General features: G+C 43.8%; 3 protein-coding genes and 1 pseudogene across 3 annotated transcripts; 3 read left to right on the forward strand and 1 right to left on the reverse strand.

The window, feature by feature from the left end:
* The first annotated feature begins 854 nt into the window (after positions 1–854).
* On the forward strand, positions 855–2,273 carry LOC112171000. The gene has a single exon (XM_024308253.1). The coding sequence runs from the start codon at positions 855–857 to the stop codon at positions 2,271–2,273; it is 1,419 nt and encodes a 472-aa protein (XP_024164021.1).
* Positions 2,274–2,911: 638 nt separating this feature from the next.
* On the forward strand, positions 2,912–3,493 carry LOC112171001. Its single transcript, XM_024308254.1, has one exon. The coding sequence runs from the start codon at positions 2,912–2,914 to the stop codon at positions 3,491–3,493; it is 582 nt and encodes a 193-aa protein (XP_024164022.1).
* Positions 3,494–9,976: 6,483 nt separating this feature from the next.
* On the forward strand, positions 9,977–12,345 carry LOC112169154 (annotated as a pseudogene).
* A 294-nt stretch (positions 12,346–12,639) lies between these two features.
* Positions 12,640–17,191, reverse strand: LOC112169068 (transcription termination factor MTERF2, chloroplastic). Its single transcript, XM_024306007.2, has 6 exons — positions 16,451–17,191; positions 15,902–16,310; positions 15,507–15,722; positions 15,113–15,220; positions 13,944–14,218; positions 12,640–13,528 (listed from the first exon to the last, which is right to left on the reverse strand). The coding sequence occupies exons 1-6, from the start codon at positions 17,077–17,079 to the stop codon at positions 13,120–13,122; spliced, it is 2,046 nt and encodes a 681-aa protein (XP_024161775.1). The 5' UTR covers positions 17,080–17,191; the 3' UTR covers positions 12,640–13,119.
* Between the last annotated feature and the right edge of the window lie 592 nt (positions 17,192–17,783).

A 17,783-nucleotide genomic window follows, 5' to 3' on the forward strand; every position in this document is an offset into this window, starting at 1 on the left:
ATGAAGAACTCTCTGATCAGGAACAGGAAGATGAAGTAGAAATTCAGCTCGCTCCGGCAGCGCTGGACGATACACCCCCTAAGCTCAGAGATCCTACCGAGAAGGTCAATCTTGGAACAACAGATGAGCCTATGGAAATGGCTATTAGCGCTTACTTAGAGCCTAGCGAGAAATAGAGGCTTATTGACCTATTACTGGAATTCAAAGATTGCTTCGCGGAGAAGTATGAAGACATGCCCGGCCTGTCACCGGACTTGGTTTGCCATTAGCTGCCAACATTCCCTGACAAGAGGCCTGTGAAACAAGAGCCGCGACAAATGAATTCAGAAACCCAGGTCCTCGTCAAAGAGGAAGTAGAAAAAATGCATAAATCAGGCATTATCAGGGTGGCCAAATACAATCAGTGGCTATCTAATATAGTGCCAGTTCGCAAGAAGAACGGCAAGATGAGGGTCTGCATGGACTACAGAGATCTTAATATCGCTACGCCTAAAGATGTCTACCCCATGCCGGTCGCGGATATGTTGGTAGATGTAGTAGCCGGACATGAATTGTTATCCTTCATGGACGGAACTGCCGGGTATCACCAAATTCCGGTCACAGAAGAAGACAGACACAAAACTGCGTTCCGTTGTCCAGGGTTCGCGAGCGTTTTTGAATACGTGGTTATGCCTTTTGGACTAAAGAATGCTGGGGCAACATACCAAAGAGCCATGAACCTGATTTTCCACGACATCATGGGGAAGATTTTAGAGGTTTACATAGATGACGTAGTTGTGAAGTCTAAGAAGAGAGGGGATCACATCACCGATCTCAGGAAGGTCTTCGAGCGCATGCGATAACACAAACTCAAGATGAACCCCGCCAAATGCGTGTTTGGAGTTCAAGTAGGAGATTTCCTGGGCTTCATTGTCCATCAAAGGGGAATTGAGGTCCCTGAAGACAAAGCAAGCGCAGTCATCAAAGCCTCCCCTCCGCGAACGAAGAAAGAGCTACAGCGTTTGCTGGGTAAAATCAACTTTCTGAGACATTTCATTTCTAACTATGCAGGTAAGATCCAGCCCTTCTCTCCATTGCTGAAATTGCAAGGACAGAACGAGTTTGTATGGGAGTCTCAACATCAAGAGGCTTTCAACAGAATCAAGGCCTATTTAGCGAGCCCACCAGTGCTTGTTCCCTCTACAGCTGGGTTTCCGTTGAAACTATATATTTCAGCAGCTGAGGCTTCCATTGGCAGCCTACTCGCCCAAGATGATGAGGAAGGTGTTGAGCATGCCATTTTTTACCTCAGTAGGACACTTACGGATTGCGAGACAAGGTATACTCCTATGGAAAAATTGTGCCTCACATTGTACTTCTCCGCTTGCAAGTTGCGACACTACATGTTATCCTTTACTACATCCATCATTGCTCAAACCGACCTGGTTAAGTACATGTTGTCGCGACCTATTCTAAGAGGTCGCATTGGCAAGTGGGTATTGGCCCTATCCGAATTCTCGCTACAATACGTTCCACAGAAAGCAGTGAAGGGACAAGCTATCGCAGACTTTCTGGCACATCACCCTATGTTGGATATCCCGACAGTGAAGGAATTAGAGATAGCGACCGCCACCACAACTCGACCAGATTTGGCGCGCATTCCAGAGTACGCCATATGGTATCAAGCCACCGTCTTCTTGCAACCCTGGGTATTATTTTTTGATGGCTCAAGAACAGACATATTAGCGGGGGCAGGAGTTGTTCTAGAAAACCCAGCGGGCGATCGTTTCTCTTATTATTTCCAATTGGAGTTTAAGTGCACAAATAACCAAGCAGAATATGAGGCCCTTATTATTGGCCTAGAGGTCTTACTGGAATTGGGAGTAAGAGACGTTCAGGTACGCGGTGACTCTCTGCTCGTGATAAATCAGCTTCAAGAGAAATACAGATGTGCAAGCTGTTTGCTCATACCCTATTGGAATGGCGCCATTGAGCTTCTGGATCAATTTGATGACGTGGATTTGGAGTACATACCTCGCGAGAGCAATTTCGCGGCCAATGAGCTCGCTCAACTGGCTACAGGCATCACATTGAAGTATGGGGTTCGCGAGCGCATTCTGAAAGTTGAGCGCCGCACGCTACCCTCGTGGATCGCGACGCCTGACCCACCCGAAAATCCAGTCGTCGCGATCCTTGAGCCTATTGACGTCGATTGGCTCATTCCGTTGATCGATTACCTCCAGCAACCAAGTCCCACAGCAGACAGGAAGATTCGTTTTCTTGCCTTAAATTAATTCCTCAGAGGCGAGGAGTTACGACGACGTGGGGAAGATGGCATGGACTTCCGATGTGTCTATGGCCGCGAATCAAAGCGGTTAATGCGCAAAGCACACGCGGGAGTATGTGGAGCCCATCAAGCGGGCCCTAAAATGCGTTGGCTTATCCGAATACATGGGTATTATTGGCCTGGCATTTTGAAGGACTGTATCACGTTCGCGAAAGGATGCCAAGATTGCCAGGCACATGGTCCAGTGCAGCATATCCCCAACATTCCCATGCAACCTATTATTAAGCCTTGGCCTGCACGAGGCTGGGCATTGGACTTGATTGGGATGATTCATCCTCATTCCTCCCTCCAACACAAGTTCATCATTGTGGCTACTGATTTCTTCACCAAATGGGTCGAAGCTGAGCCTTTGAAAGAGGCTTCAGGCGCTACCATTCGCCAATTCATTTTTCATAACATCATCTGCAGGTTTGGTATCCCTGAAGTGCTTGTCTCAGACAGGGGGGGGCAGCGTTTATGGGCGGTGACGTAGAGCAGCTCGTCAACGACTTGGGCATACAGTTTGTCCACAGCACACCTTATTATGCTCAGTCCAACGGTCAAGCGGAGGCCAGTAACAAGATTATTATCACCCTTCTAAAGAAGATGCTTGTTGAAAACCCTCGCCAGTGGCACAACACGTTGTATGAGACACTATGGGCTTATCGCACCTCCAAGAGGAATCCCACTGTTACAACACCCTATGCACTAATGTTTGGTCATGACGTAGTCTTACCCTTAGAACTCAACGTTCAATCCTTGCGCGTCCTAGATCAACATCATTTGATAGGCGAAGATTATGTCCAGGCAATGTGGCAAGAGCACGAAGACCTGAACGAGCAGCGCTTAGCGGCTTTGGATAATCTAGTGATGGAGAAACAACGTATCGCCCGCGCCTATGATAAGAGGACGCGTGACCGTAGTTTCAAAGAAGGTGACCTTGTTTGGAAAGTTGTTTTGCCCTTTGGCGAGAAATTGACCGGTCGCGGTAAATGGACTCTGCGCTGGGAAGGACCCTTTGTTGTTCACCGCATTCTAGAGCGCGGGGCCTTTCACCTCAAAGATTTGGACGGCGACATCCATCGCAATCCCATCAATGGGCGGTTCCTGAAGAAATATTACCCTAGTGTTTGGGATTTCGAGGATCAACCGGATCAACCTTCTTCCCAGCAAGGGGGGCAACCGTAGTCTTCATCGGCTCCCATCATCCATTCATATTCAGGCCTTTCCTGTGGCCTTCGTCTCATGTATTTGCTTCACCTACGAACACTAGGGGGGCAACATTCTATACCTCCAGGCCTTCGTTGAGGCCTTATTAAAAATTTTAACAATTTCAATTTCAATTGTGTTACTTTTTTCCATTCGTCCTTGATAATATGTGTTAAGAATATATGTAATGGTCTATACATGAGGCCTTATTTTATAACAATTTTTTGAAAAATACTCAGAAACTTTCATTCATAAAGTGGCTTTGTGGCCAGAAGCAGTACAAATCGAAACAATTACATTTGCGGTTTACAAGGCCAGAAATGGCTTAAAAATCATAAGAGTTGCAGATCTGCTTAGAATTTCTGGATCTTGTGGCAACAAGGGGGGTTGTGTTATGATCATGTATACTCTCCCTCTCTTCACCCACATCCCTCATCTGATCTGAGTCGCAGCTGCTATCGTCTGTACCGGAGGAAGAGGGAAGGAAATAATCCATCCTAACCCTTCTAGTGGATTACCCTCCGGGATGGAGATGGTCTTCAGAGAGAGCGCGACTCACAACCACATCTACCTCCAGGGGAAAAACAGAAGTCTGACAGTCAGACCCCGGAGGTAGGCTGCGGAAGAAGAACGACCGGTCTCAAGTGGCCTTCCGCCCTTCTCCCTCCTGCTCCACGCGAGAAATATGAGGAAAGGGATCCCTCAGAATCTAGTTTCGCCGCGTTAGGAGCGCCGCATGTTCTTCAGTCTAACTGAAACCGATGAATCCCATCCGGATTTCCAGAGACCAAAGACATGCGGCTGGACCTAAGATTAGGCCATAAGACCTACCCAGGCATTGAGATTAAGCCATAAAACCTAAGGATTTTGGGGTTGAGGCCGAGATCGTGAGGAGAGGATTTCAGAAACAGAAGGAAGAGAAGTAGGGTTTGTGAAACTATTACTGGGAAAGCCATATTTGCTTGAGTTTTTATTCTCCAAAGTACAGGTATTTATAGGACCAACCTCAGTGGCCTCAACTGTGCGGTGGGCAGTTGAAGTATTTTCAACGCCCTCAACTATAGTATCGATGGAATTGAATGCTAGGATCTCGGAAATGAAGGTAATTGAAAACGCGTGGGAAGCGGGGCAGTTTTCAAGGAGGTAACAGCTTTGTTTCGAGATTATCTTTTCAAACAGTTTCAATAGCAATAAAGGCAAATTAAACGCTGAATTGCCTGAAAATTTGAACATATATTTGGGCCAAGCAAAAGTGGGCTAAATATTTAAATTATTAATAATAATATTGTTCATACAATTAATGGGCCTAAAATCAGAGGCCTAAAAGTCTCCGGCTTGCATGAGTTAAGCGGAGGAAGAGTTCGTCCAGTCGAAAACTAGCATCCGTGGCAGCTTGTGCAGCCTGTTGGACTGCTACACGAGCTTGGGCCAGTTCTTGGGTCAGCGTCTCGAAAGCGGCAAGGGGCTGCTCTAGCTGAGGCTCCGCATGGGCAAGCCTAGCCGTTACTTCAGTTAAGCGGGCTTGAAGATCCTGAATCTGGGACCTCAGATGGTTTCTCTCGAGAGTCAGATCCCTGATGAGATTAGCTTGGTCACCCAAGAAATCGCGCGCATTGTCCATTTGTTGAGTAAGGGTCTGGTAATGTGTTTTGGTCTGCCTGGCTTGCACGTTTACGACCGCCCTCTCATTGAGCCCTTGCGGGAGATCATGCAGCAGCTGGTCAACCTCTTGAAATTGGTCTTCAGTGATAGCACCCTCGCGGAGAAGCACCCTCAGATACTCCAAAACTCTTGCAGGCGCACCAGGAATCAGAATATCAGGGCCCAGGAGACGACGAAGGCCTTCTCTAGCATCATCTACGACCCCAGGTGGGGTCACTTCGAGCATACGAGCTAAACGCTCTAAAGTAGAAGGAAGAACTTGTTCAGCGACAGGGGCCTCAAGAGGCTCCGCGATAGGTACTGCTTCTGGCACTGGTTCAGGAAGTTCTCCTAATTCCCCGGCTTCAATGACTTGGGGGGCATGGGGAGCAGGTTCCTGACCAACCACATTGAGAACAGGTTCAGCAGGATTCTCGTCCGCTATTTCTCCAGCTGCTGCTTCCACGTTTGGACCCTAGAAAGAGACATCTTCAGAATAACCAAGCCAAGGGTAAAGATAAAACATTTTTTGTTAAGAAAGGTACCTCTTCAACAGGTAGCTCGTGGAAATTTGCTGTTGGCGTTGGGGCAATCTCACCGGAGGTTGGACCCGAATCAGGCACTGTCGATGCCAGAAGGAGAATTGGTTGTTCCTGGGAGGTATGAAGGAGCGACATCCTTTCTTCAACCTTAGGCGAGCTGTCATCTATGACTTGTACTGGGACTACAACCAACTGCATATTCTTTGCAGCATTGATCGCAGAGGGAGGGTCACCATTGGGTTCTTGGACTTGTGTGCTAGACACACCTTCGCCAGCAGTAGAGGATCCTTCCCCAACTTGCCTCGAAAACCTACGACGAACCTGAAGCGGAGAAACATTATAAAGTCATACAGAACAAAACAAAGTATCAATGCTCACTTTAGAGGAGTATTACCAGTCGATCAGCGACTGGTTCATCTTCTGCCCATGGATCAGTCCGGAAGTCAGCGCGACTGCGTTTGTGTGCTAGAGCAGCAGCAATCTGTCAGGATTTAAACAAAGTCAAATTAGACTTTGAAAAGGCTGCTAAAATATACGTTCTAGGAAGATAATCCTTACAGTTTGAGGGTCATCATCATCAGAGGAAGAGTCCTCTACTTTAGGCTTGGTCAATATTGCTTTCTGTTTAGCGGCCGGAGAAACACCCACGGCGCGATTGCTGGAAGGCGGTGCGCGCCCCTGTTATGAACTTCGAGTTAGGGGAAAAGAGTCGGAGGTGACAATGATCAAGAAAACAAAGAACATTCTAAGGCAATTACCTCTGGAGGGTGCTCGCGAATTACAATTCCAACTTGAACCAAGCGCAGAGCTCGCGCGAGTCGCGGAGCCTGTTCGGGTGGTGGAGGTCTTGCTTCGTCTTCAAGAAAGCGAGCAAGTTCTTCAGTATCAGCGTCGTAAGGATATCTCAATTCTTCAAAGATTGCCGCAAAGAGTTCGTCATCCCTTTGCCTCCAGCAGTTAACAGAGACTTCCTTCCACCATTGATCATAATCTTCAGCGGTCCCTTCCATGGGGACGATATTATCAGCCCAGTCAGGGAGATCGACCAGTACAAGCATGCTTTGTACTGGCGGAGGTCCATTTAAGGGGCCAATTCTGCACCAAGAGGTATTGTAATTCCAGGCATCATAGAGGGGAAATGGCACCAATTGGATAAGACCAAACTGGCGAGCAAAATGGTTGGGAGCATAAAGCTCATAACTAAGTTTCGTCAGCAGCGAGCCTAATGTCTGAACAAGAGATCGCGCGGCGAAAAGCCAAGCGCGCGCGATCACTATAATTAGGAGCCCTAGGAAGGAACCCATTTTCAAGAGGAGCGGGGAATCTCCTATTAAGTATTAGATCATAGTAGGGAATCTCGTGCAGGAGGTACAAATATGAGAAACACTCAGAATAGGGTGGGGCTGTGTACCTCGCCTCTCGACAAAACCATTGACCAAGAAGGGCATCAGCCGGTGGTAGCAGTGAAATGTCGTCGCGGCGGAAGAATGGAAAGTAAGCTTGAATCCAAAAATCAAGGATCCAAAAGGAGCTAGAAATGCTAGTCTCAAAAGGATGCATCGTGGCCTGGTACAGAGTACGGTAGAGGGCACCTAACACTGGTTGTCCTAACCCCACGCGGCGGCCGTTGTAGAGGGCCATTGCCAGAAGAGTCCAAGTGCCAGTGGGCTTACAGGAGGAAGTACAAAATATGAACTTGCAGAGCCAATACTCCAGAAAAGCAATGCCACCAGTCTCATTGTGCTTTTTGCGATAATAAGCCAGCCACCGCGGATAGGAGCTGCTATGAGCACTACGACCGGTTTGGGCCATAGTTGATGTGAAGGTGTTAGAGTCGAATTGGCCATGCAGGTAGGGCTCGCCATCGATGGGCAATCCAGTAATGGTGAGGATATCCAACAATGTTATACTCATTTGGCCAAATCGAAAATCAAAAGTATTGGTAGTGGTATGCCAAAGGCAAAGGAAGGCAGCGAGTGGTGAGCGATTCCCACCGCGAGGAAGGCGAAAGCATAAATCGATAGTGTGGGTAATACCTACCGCGTTCCAGCGAACCAACTCTTGTGCTCTTACTTCACGATACTAGGAAAACTCATCTGCGCTAATTGTGGACGACCAATGCCCTATTTTTGCTCGATGATTTTGCGCACTCCAACTGCTGAAATCTGCAGGGGTCCTCCGGAGGACCTGAATGGGTCGACGAATGGGCAGGCTATAGAGGACGAGAGCGTCAGCGGGAATGGAATCTCGCGGTGCCAGACCCAGTCCGGCGTGATGGTTTGGAAGCCTGAGAAGCAGAGGTCTCTGGACGGAAGTATGGATGCGACAGCGGGCACCGATGTTGGTTCCCCAAGTGCGAGCGACGTTATCAGTAAGCTCTTTTTCCTGATCGATGATCACCTTCTTTGGGGGAGCCATTTCTGGGTTTCTATAAAGTGGGTATGGAGTGAGAGGTTTTCTGGGTTTAGGAGACTAGAAGGGTTTCTCATGTGACAGGTCTGGAGTGGCTGCGGTATTTAAACAAAAGATTTTGTGAGGGAAACGATGCGATGAAAGGACGTTTTGCCAAGCGAATAGACGCAACCTTCATTAATGACATCGTTTCGATCCCCAGACATGTCGTTTTAGTCCCCTTCAATTAGTTACATTTTCGCGGGCTTGATATCGGGGCCTGGGGGGCAATGTTTGAGCCCAAAAGTAATTTTGGCAAGATCCTTTAGTGGATTTAGCACAGCTGGCCGATACCTGCGGCCCAAAAATAAGCCTACTTGGGTTTGGGTTATAGCTTCGCCCATTCCGTGATCCATAAGGAAAACGAAACCTTATTGGAGTCGGGTAGCGGAAATTGAATGGGAAACTTCAACCAATAATCCTTCTATGGCAAGGAGCAGTCGAAACCCTAGGTATATATACCAGGTTTCAAGGACGAATAAACCGAACTCTCAAATCAACTAATCTCTACGATTATCAAAGCCTCCCAGGAGCAAACCTTCAACCTCGTTGAAACCCGGCTACCGTGCTTCCAGTCCTAGTCTCTCCAAGAGCCGACTGTTAAGTGCTACTGCCACCGATACTACCAGCGAAGCAAAGGGTAACGCCCTCGCAACCCAGCGAAGCTAAAGTCACGCTTTAGCAAACCCTGTGCTTTCTCCAAACTTCCCAGTGATTGCTCTACTTAGTCTACAACACTAAGTATCGATTCGGTGTCGTGAAGAGATCACAACCAAAGTCCTTATCCGTAAGGCAAGAAGTCCTTTCTTCGAAGGCATAAAAAAGAACCTTGTGGCGAGGTTGGTGCTCTCCTCGTCTGCAACGCTTGAAGAAGAAGTCAGGTCAAGGGACTCCCCTGACGACTGCACCCCACGGTGCTGGCACGCCCGCGCAATCACAACAGCAAAAGAGACAGTTTGCAGGCCAACTGGTTTCCACGTCAAACACAACTATTAAACTAAGTAAAATAACCATGGATGATAATAAAGATTGTTGAATATTCTTCAAATAATGATCCACAATTACACTAATGGCCCTGACAACTATCAAGTAATATCATCAATTTACATGGGATACATACGATAAATGGACAATTCAGAAAGGACCAACAAATTAATAAACCTTTTCGCTGGAAGGTTCTTAAACATCCGAATCATAGTTTAATCGCAGTTGCCATGAACAAACACATACGCACACCAAAGCAGAAAGAAACTAGACGGAGAAGTTAACTGAAATCAGATAAACTAATTGTATACATATTGATCCACTGATCTTAAAAATCGAGTAATCAACTTACTTTCTGAATTGATCAAGTATAGTGCGCGTATTTTGGAGATTTTCTGTAGAAAAGGATTAGGAGAAGAAACATTTTACTATTTCTGATAGCACCAAACGAAAACGGCCAGAGTTTGTGGTACAGAAGAAAACGAAGAGGAGAACGTCTTCTGCACAATCTAGAAAAGGGCTGCAAATCAGTTTTTGAAGGAAACTGAAACTGTCTTATCCTCCTAGATTACTCTTTTGCCCCTTGTTTATTTATATCAAATTTTTGTACACTTATATAGAGAGAGGGGCATTGCAGGGTCTTTGAAAATTTAACCTTAAGCCTTATTGGCTTAAGTAATACTGATACCCGACTACTACGTAATAAGTACATATCTCTCCCTAAACCCTAAATGCGACCTTAACCTTCCGGCAACTAGGTATCCCTTCTCATTTTAAACAATAAAGTCCTTTTCGTTTTGCAATTTTGATTGCTTCTGATTTCTGGGTATTGCTTATGAATTAGTCTTCCACCATTTCGCACTCTCCCTTATTGTGTCACACCATTTCCAATAGTATGTAGATTTTTCTTAGGTGCCATTATTCATTGATTCAATCGAATTGTTATTTTGTTCTGTGTTTAATTTTAAGTCTTAGATAGTTGGATGGGTTCATGTTTAATTTGTTTCCCATTGGGATGAGAAATAGGGTATTTATGGGTTTGAAATATTGCGATGAGTTATGGGGTTATGTTTTCATTCTGGCGTATGGTTTTCTTCTGGTTGCATGCAGCGCTTCGTTTCGCCCTTAATGATATGGCATGCATGATTTATCGACGAGCAAATTTATATTCTTGGTGTAAAATCTGAAAAGTAAATTTGTAGACCGTGCTAGGAAATAGGAATTAAGATCCAGGGAAAGATTATTGTGTTTATTAGAATAAGTTGGTTAGTTGGTGGAAGGAATGGTGTGAATAGCATAGATTGTATCACTTTTTCTTTGGGTCTCCCGAGTTGAGGTTGAGTTTGAGCAGAATAATCTGAGAAGGGTATGTGATAATGGAATTGGTTGCTTAGAGATGAAAAATACAATTGAAAGGGTATAGGAAGTAAAAATTTTGACCTAAATACTTCCCAGGTGCTTGGAAGATGCTGCTGACCTAGAGCTGAGAGAAAATTGTGATAGTGCTGGGCCTTAAGGTGGTTAGAACTTATAAAACCAAATTAAATAAAAGGGAGGTGATCAGCATTTGCCAAAAGGAAAATGAGATCGATGATACAATTGTGTGTGCACACAAGGGATCTTCAAATTTATTTGTTTTCCTTTCTCTCTCTTGTTGCTTGGTTTGTTGTTGGTTGTTGAATTTGTTCACGTCCTGTATTTTATGACCTTGTATATGTCAGAGCTTCAATTGATTGTCCATACAAAACCAAGCTTCAGTTAGAAATTGTGGGTTTTTTTTTCCCCATTTGATATTCACTGGTTGATTTATTTTGTAATGCCAATTTCTCCATCATTTCCCTTCTTTTGAAAAAAGAAAAAGAAAGGAAAGGATGAATGTAAGGGGTTGAAATCTTTGTAAGTCTTCAGACTGTTCATTTTCTACTCACTGCTTTTTTACTTTGAGCAAGTGCACCCAGGGTTTCCGCTAGGAAAAGCCAGAGAATGAGTTGTTTGTGACTGAGAAATAAACAAGGGGTTTATTCCAATTGAGTGGTGCTACTAGAGTACTAGTTCAACTTAATAACAATAGGTAGCGAGGGAGTAGTGTATTCAGGAAAAGAATAAAAATTGACATATTAGTTGGCAAGTTAGTCGACAGTTTCACATAAAGGTAACTGGTTCATATTCATATCTTTGATTCCTGCTGGCACACTGCCTTTCTTATTCTAGTTACTTATCTCTGACGTATTGACCGCTCAATGTGGTGATTTTATTTCAGGTTAACTCCATCTTCCAGAAAACAACAATGAATTTTGGAACATCACTATGCCAAAGATTGAATATAAAGCATCTGGTTACCAGTACTCCTGTTTACAGCAGTGCTTCTGGTACAAATTTCATATAACTCAATGAGTTGACTAGTTTAAGTGTTTCGTGAACTCATTATATTGCTGCATCTAACCTCTACTCTTTGACTCCGTGCACTAATTGCAGATGTCACAGGAGAAGGATTGAGTTTGATATTCAGGCGCTGGGCTACTAAAAAAATCTTGGATCCTCAAAGAATGGGCGAGACTCTTTACCTAAGAATCTTGGAGTGAAGAAATTCGGTGGAGAGGTAAGAGGATGGGGAATAGTGCAGAAGGAAAATGGATATTTACAATCAGTTTGATGTTTTTCTGTTTGCGTTGCAGAGGGTGATACCTGGAAACATCATTGTTCGCCAGAGGGGCACCCGATTCCATCCTGGAAATTATGTTGGGTTAGGGAAAGATCACACTCTTTTTGCTCTGAAAGAAGGCACCGTAAAGTTTGAAAAGCACAAGCTCACTGGACGTAAGTGGGTGCATGTAGAGCCCAAAGACGGTCATGTGCTTCACCCTATATACGCGAATGCTGCAGCAGCAGAGACGGTGAAGACAGTCTGAGTCCTAGTTTTGTTTAGATTTTTTTAGGTTCAAACTTATTTCCAGATTAATCACGATTCAAAACTTACTGGCATGCCAACTGCCCACGGGTTTCTACAAATCAATAACTCCTGAATGTATGTTCATTTCAGCTTGATATAAATTTAGAACTCTAATTTGTATCACCCAGGTAGCGGCTTTGCAGCCTTGCGGAGTTGCTGTACTCTTGAATGTTGTCCAGAGTGGTGTATTCATTTTTGTATTCCAGTAAAAGTTCAACCAACATGTAGTCCCGCGGGAGAAAATGACATCCCTAAAATGCTCCTCTTAATCATTATCAGCAAGTCAAATTGAAATTCCAGGTGTTCTTATACTTCCAGTCTTTTCTCAGGAATGACACTAGTCTGGTATCGGGGATGTCTGTTACCTTTGCTACCATATGTATTTATGAAATCAATATTGGTCCAACGAAAGGCTCTAATTATATACACAGTGTAGATTTACAAGTGTAGATAATTCATATACAGTACTCTAATTAGCTACCTCTACTACCTACTTTTCAAGCATTTTGAACCAATCGGAGAACACTATAAACAGATTTCTATAGCAGGGCAACAAATTTTTGTCAATTGCAATACTGCATGAGGAAGATTTCCAATCAATTGCAATACTGCACGAGGTAGATTTCCAATCAATCTCGTCATTTTGTTTGAGGAGCAAACTTGCCAACACTCCACACAAGGGCCCCCGAAACAGGGACTAAACTAAATGCTGATGCCAAAATCCAGTTAACAACAGTCATGACTTGTTGGGAAACAGAACCATGCAGGAAAAGGTGGTACATCTTCCATACCTGTACAAGGTTCGAAATAAGCATTTTTCATTTACGCTGCGTACCTAATGGCATCATCCGGCTCCATGGTTCATATTCTTCCCAGTTTGACGCTTTCATAAATCATGGCGATGGATAAACTCTCTTCCTCTTAATTGCTGGACTGCAAATTTCGAGATATAGGAAATCGTGGTGACCTAAAAGTGAGCATTTCTTCTGTCGAGTGTGGCATGACAGTTGTGACAAGCAGAGTTTGTATGGTAGTAATTATGATTCTGCCTCACTTTCAGTGTCATGGAACATAGTTGATTCTGCTTCACTTTCAGTGTCATTAAACATAATTGATTCTGTCTCGCTTTCAGTGTCATCAAACACTGTTGATTCTGCCTCAATTACAGTGTCATCAAACATAGTTGATTCTGCCTCGGTTTCAGCGTCATCAAGCATAATTCTCTTCACAGGTGACTCATCGTCCTCACTGAGTTGGGAATTAGAGAAGTCCTCATTGGTGATTCCAGATTCAAATCTTTGACGCCTTTCTACTATATTCTTGACCCTTTTGTCAAACTCTGCATCTGTGCTAGCGAGCATGTATCGTAGCTTTAAATTGATATGATTCTCTAGCAGAATTTTGTGCCTAGGAATAATTCGACCCTCAAGAGAGTAGCTGAAAAACCTGAACACAATTTCAATATGGTCAGTCAATGAAAAAGACAAAGGAAGTCAAAGTATTACAAACAGTAAAATATAAACGCGCAAAAATAAAACTAGAATCCACAAATTCCTTTGTGCCAGATTGGCTACCCAAATGTAAGAACCCCATTACATATCTTGAACAAATGAAATGACGAACATAATCTGAAGACAGCCATAAATTCAGCATGAAAATTAAAAGTGTTACTAAGAATGATACCTTATTCCTATTCCTGAGACCTTGCTATCCTTTATATATACAGCACAATGATGCTAAGAATGATATCAGAACCAAGGTAATATCTATTGCAGAATGAAGTTTAAGAGATTCTCTATTTTACTGGACGAAAGTAAGATTCAGAAAAAGAAAGGGTTACTGAAACTAAGGGTGGCTTCACCTTGGAAACTCAATCAGATCTCGCAAAGGGCGGACCATAGTTCTCCTCAGGTATCTGTATTTTGGACGGAGGACATCTGTATTGTATCGGAGCAGCATGGGGAAATCAGCTATCATCTCACCCAATGTGCTAACGTGTATGCCAAGTGATCGAAAATATTTTACATTAACCTCAAGCTTGTGCACAATGTTGCATCCCAAGAGCTCTGGTCCCAAAGCTATAACCTTTCCAATATCTCTGTCACTAACTCCAGCTTTGGTAATCAAGAATATCACCTGTATGACCAGTAACATGTTACAACATCTAAACTGTAAATTGTACTCTCATCTATTTCAAACTGAACCTGGATATTAAATAGTTGTGCGGGAATTGCTACAGTCCAACCAGAGCTATCAATTTCAATCTGCCCGCAAGGGCACATACAGATTTTCAAACTAATATCACACAAAGTAAGCCTCCTATTAACCATGCAAGACACATCTTTGAAGCACACATCAGTAATTATAATAATCACTGTTTGTAGCTGAATGACTTCAAATCGACTGGAACTTTAAAATAAAATGAGATAATAGATATTTTGATGATAGTAACTTCTAAGGTAACTCTATCCATTAACAGGGAATTGAACAAAGCATTAGTCTCCCCCTCACCCCAACACACACACAAACAACCCTGAAAAAAGAAGAAAGACTAAAAACAGCCAACACACAAAATTACAGAAACTAAGAAAAGATATACAATAGCAACTGTACTGCGACTATATACAACAGTCAATTAAACAATTTGCACAAGTGATCATAGTCAAATAAGATACTTGATGAGATGGTGCCAAAGAGCAATTGCACTGTGCCTATAAGTCAACTTAGAATGTAGGTCAGGTCACTCAATCCAAAAACCTGATTTTCTTTATTTTTTTTATCTTTAGACCTGGTGAATTAACTTATGCACATACGAGAATCAAAACTGCACTTCTACCCTCGGTCTAATCAGCTCACTACAGCATGAAGACAAATACACACACACACACACACACCTATATACATATATTTGTACATGCCATGGTGAGCTTTTAGGAAAGGTGGGGTATGTGTTGATAGTTTAAATAACTTGATGAGGCTATGAGCTTAAAGAAAAAGAATAACAATAACTTGAATAGGAAAATAACTTACCACTGGCCGAATTTTCTTGTATAGACTGTATGTAAGCAACGGAGGAAACTTTACAAGCATTTTTCCTATGGCATCATCTCGAATGCCTATGTCCTGAAAAAATTTTACCTACAAGATGGTACAAATAGACATCAATATCATCAAATGAAGCATGATAACATGATATGCAAACATTTTGGGTTTGTGGGTGCGTATTATATATATGGATGAAGTTTGGAACAACTGCATCAGTGCATTAGGTATGTGAACATGAATAATTATGAGAACTAATTAGGCTAGTTGAGACCGGAGAGAACACAAAATACCTAAGAAGAACTAAGCTAGATTGCTGAAGTTGTTTTTATGATAGGTTTGCAGCAACATCAAAATTAAAGCACATGAATATCTGGCATACCTTTGGCACAATGGTCTTCTCCAAATCAGCACAGAAAAGAATCGGTTTAATGGTAAGCATCCTCCTCATACCATCTCTGGTAATTCCAAGGTAATACAAATACTTAGCTAGGGGCTTCCATCTTTCCTCTATTCCACAACCCATCAGCTGGGGCCTAAATGCTAGTAATTTGCCAACATCCTCAGTACTAAGGCCAAATTCCTTCAAATAGTTCACCTGGATAAAGAAGAGCAGCATCTCATTAGATATTATGCACAATCGGTATCAAATTAACTACACATTCTCCTAAATTAAAGCCTAAAACCCATATCTGTTGATTCTGTTCATGATACTGTCAAATAGCATGATAACTATATGATTCCAACCAAAAGTCAGAGTAAGGGAGTGTCAGCTACCTTTTGGTTCATCTCATCTAGAGTATAGTAGCCAAGTACCCTGGGATAGTCAAAGACCATTGTGCCAAAATCCTTGTCATTGATTCCCATATCCAAGTAAAACCCCACACGAGCCATCACTTCCTCCAAACTGTAGGACAAGAGTTGCGGACATCTGCTCATGACAGTCCCCATCCAATCCCTCCTAACTCCATTTCTCTCCAAATACTCAACAATCTCATCCAATTCCTCATCGCTGCGCTCCAGAAAACAATCCCCACCTTTCACCAGCGCAACCCCTATAAACCTCCCCTTAACATGAATCGACTTCAACCACTCGGCACGGCGTCTAATTGACCCCAGGTCTCCCTTTGACATACAAATGAGCTTCCCAATTTGGGGATACGAAAGTGAATTATGCTTCAACCACCTATTCACCATGAAATCAATCCAAACCAGTTGCGGACAAATTAAAGTCTCAAATTCCACCTATGAATTCTATAGCTTTCTAGCACACCAGCTATGCATTAATCATGGAATTCTAATAGAAAGTAGAGAGCATTTGATTACCTGATACAGGGCACAGCCTCGGAGTTTTCAATAACAGTCTTGGCGCGAAAATTGAAAGTGGAATTGCAGAACTCCGGCGAGCGTTTCATGGCGGCGGCCTCGACCATGACGTAATCAATGAAGTCGGTCAAGGTCTCCGTCAAATTGGTGGCGTAGGTGATGCCGAATTTTCCTTTCGTCCTCATAGCCTCCTTGAACATTTCCTTGGTGACCTTCCGGCGAATCTCCAGAGCCCGCATTATCATGCGGTGTTCGTCGTCGTCGTCGCGGAGCGGCGTCGGGGAGGAGGAGTCGCCGGAGATGGAGCCGGGGAACTGAGGAGTGCGCTTGGGGAGGAGAGAGAGCTCGAAGGCTTTGTTCTCCGGAGGGAGCTGGCGGCGGTGCTGGGGGTCGTTAGGGTTAGGGTTAGGGTGGCGGGAGAGACGGTGGAGGAGGAGAGCGGTGGACTTGGAGTTGTGCTTGCGGAGAGTGAGGTCTGGGGGTTCGTCATGATGAGAGTGATGACGTGGCGTTTCGTTGAGACAGGAGATGGTGGCGGCGGTGGAGGTGGTTGGGCGGAGGTGAATGTGAAGGTGGTGGTGGTGGTGGAGTGGAGTGAGTTGAGCGAGTGAGGAAGACAACGCCACCATGGTTTTGCTGGACTTCAAAGAGCTCTCAATCCATTATCCACTAGATTGGACGAGGGAAACTCTTTTTGTTTGGCTACTATTTTTATTAAATTCCATTTTTGCCCTCACCTCGGTCTTCCCGCCGGTTGGAAAAGGACTACTCCACCTCCGGCAAAGAAACTATTCGGTGGAGTAGCGGTTCTTCTGTACAGTCGTTGTGTCACGTGTGTGGTATCGAGAGGCCAATTAAGGATGAGTAGGGAACATTTTCGGAATTTCACATTACAATTACAATGACAGTATATGGCCATATGGTTTTAAATAGAGGATTTCGATTGGTTGACGCACCATACCAAGTGGTATGGCGACCGCACTGAGACTCTCTCAGTAAAGACAACCTGAGTCGTTGGGAGTTGGGGTATGATTGCAAGAGAGCTAGTCTACAATTGCATTGAGCTAGTCCATTACTATCAAAAGATTAAAACTAGAGACATTAATGCATCGTAACATTTCCCATATTTTGAGTTACTTGTGGTGTCATTACTGTGAAAAATATAATGAACGTCAGCTTTTCTATCTTATGTTGAAAACTTGTGATGCTTGTTGGGAACTCAAATTGCTTTTTTTTTTTTTATCGTCTCTTTTGTTCTTGTTCTAGATTTTTCTGTATCAAATTTGAAGCAAACAAGACGAAGAAGACGAGGAAGAAAACCAAGGATGAAAAA

Source organism: Rosa chinensis, chromosome 6 (genome assembly GCF_002994745.2).
Source record: "Rosa chinensis cultivar Old Blush chromosome 6, RchiOBHm-V2, whole genome shotgun sequence".
In the NCBI taxonomy this organism is placed as follows: Eukaryota; Viridiplantae; Streptophyta; class Magnoliopsida; order Rosales; family Rosaceae; genus Rosa; species Rosa chinensis.

What these genes read in the sequence shown, in the direction of transcription:
- LOC112171000 (XM_024308253.1), top strand. Translation starts at nt 855, where the DNA reads ATGAACCCCGCCAAATGCGTGTTTGGAGTTCAAGTAGGAGATTTCCTG.
- LOC112171001 (XM_024308254.1), top strand. Translation starts at nt 2,912, where the DNA reads ATGCTTGTTGAAAACCCTCGCCAGTGGCACAACACGTTGTATGAGACA.
- LOC112169068 (XM_024306007.2), bottom strand. Translation starts at nt 17,079, where the DNA reads ATGGTGGCGTTGTCTTCCTCACTCGCTCAACTCACTCCACTCCACCAC. An exon ending in TAGATGAGATGAACCAAAAG is followed by an intron (nt 15,723 to 15,901) that starts GTAGCTGACACT and finishes TTCTTTATCCAG; the next exon opens with GTGAACTATTTGAAGGAATT. An exon ending in GATCTGATTGAGTTTCCAAG is followed by an intron (nt 13,529 to 13,943) that starts GTGAAGCCACCC and finishes AATTGTGTTCAG; the next exon opens with GTTTTTCAGCTACTCTCTTG.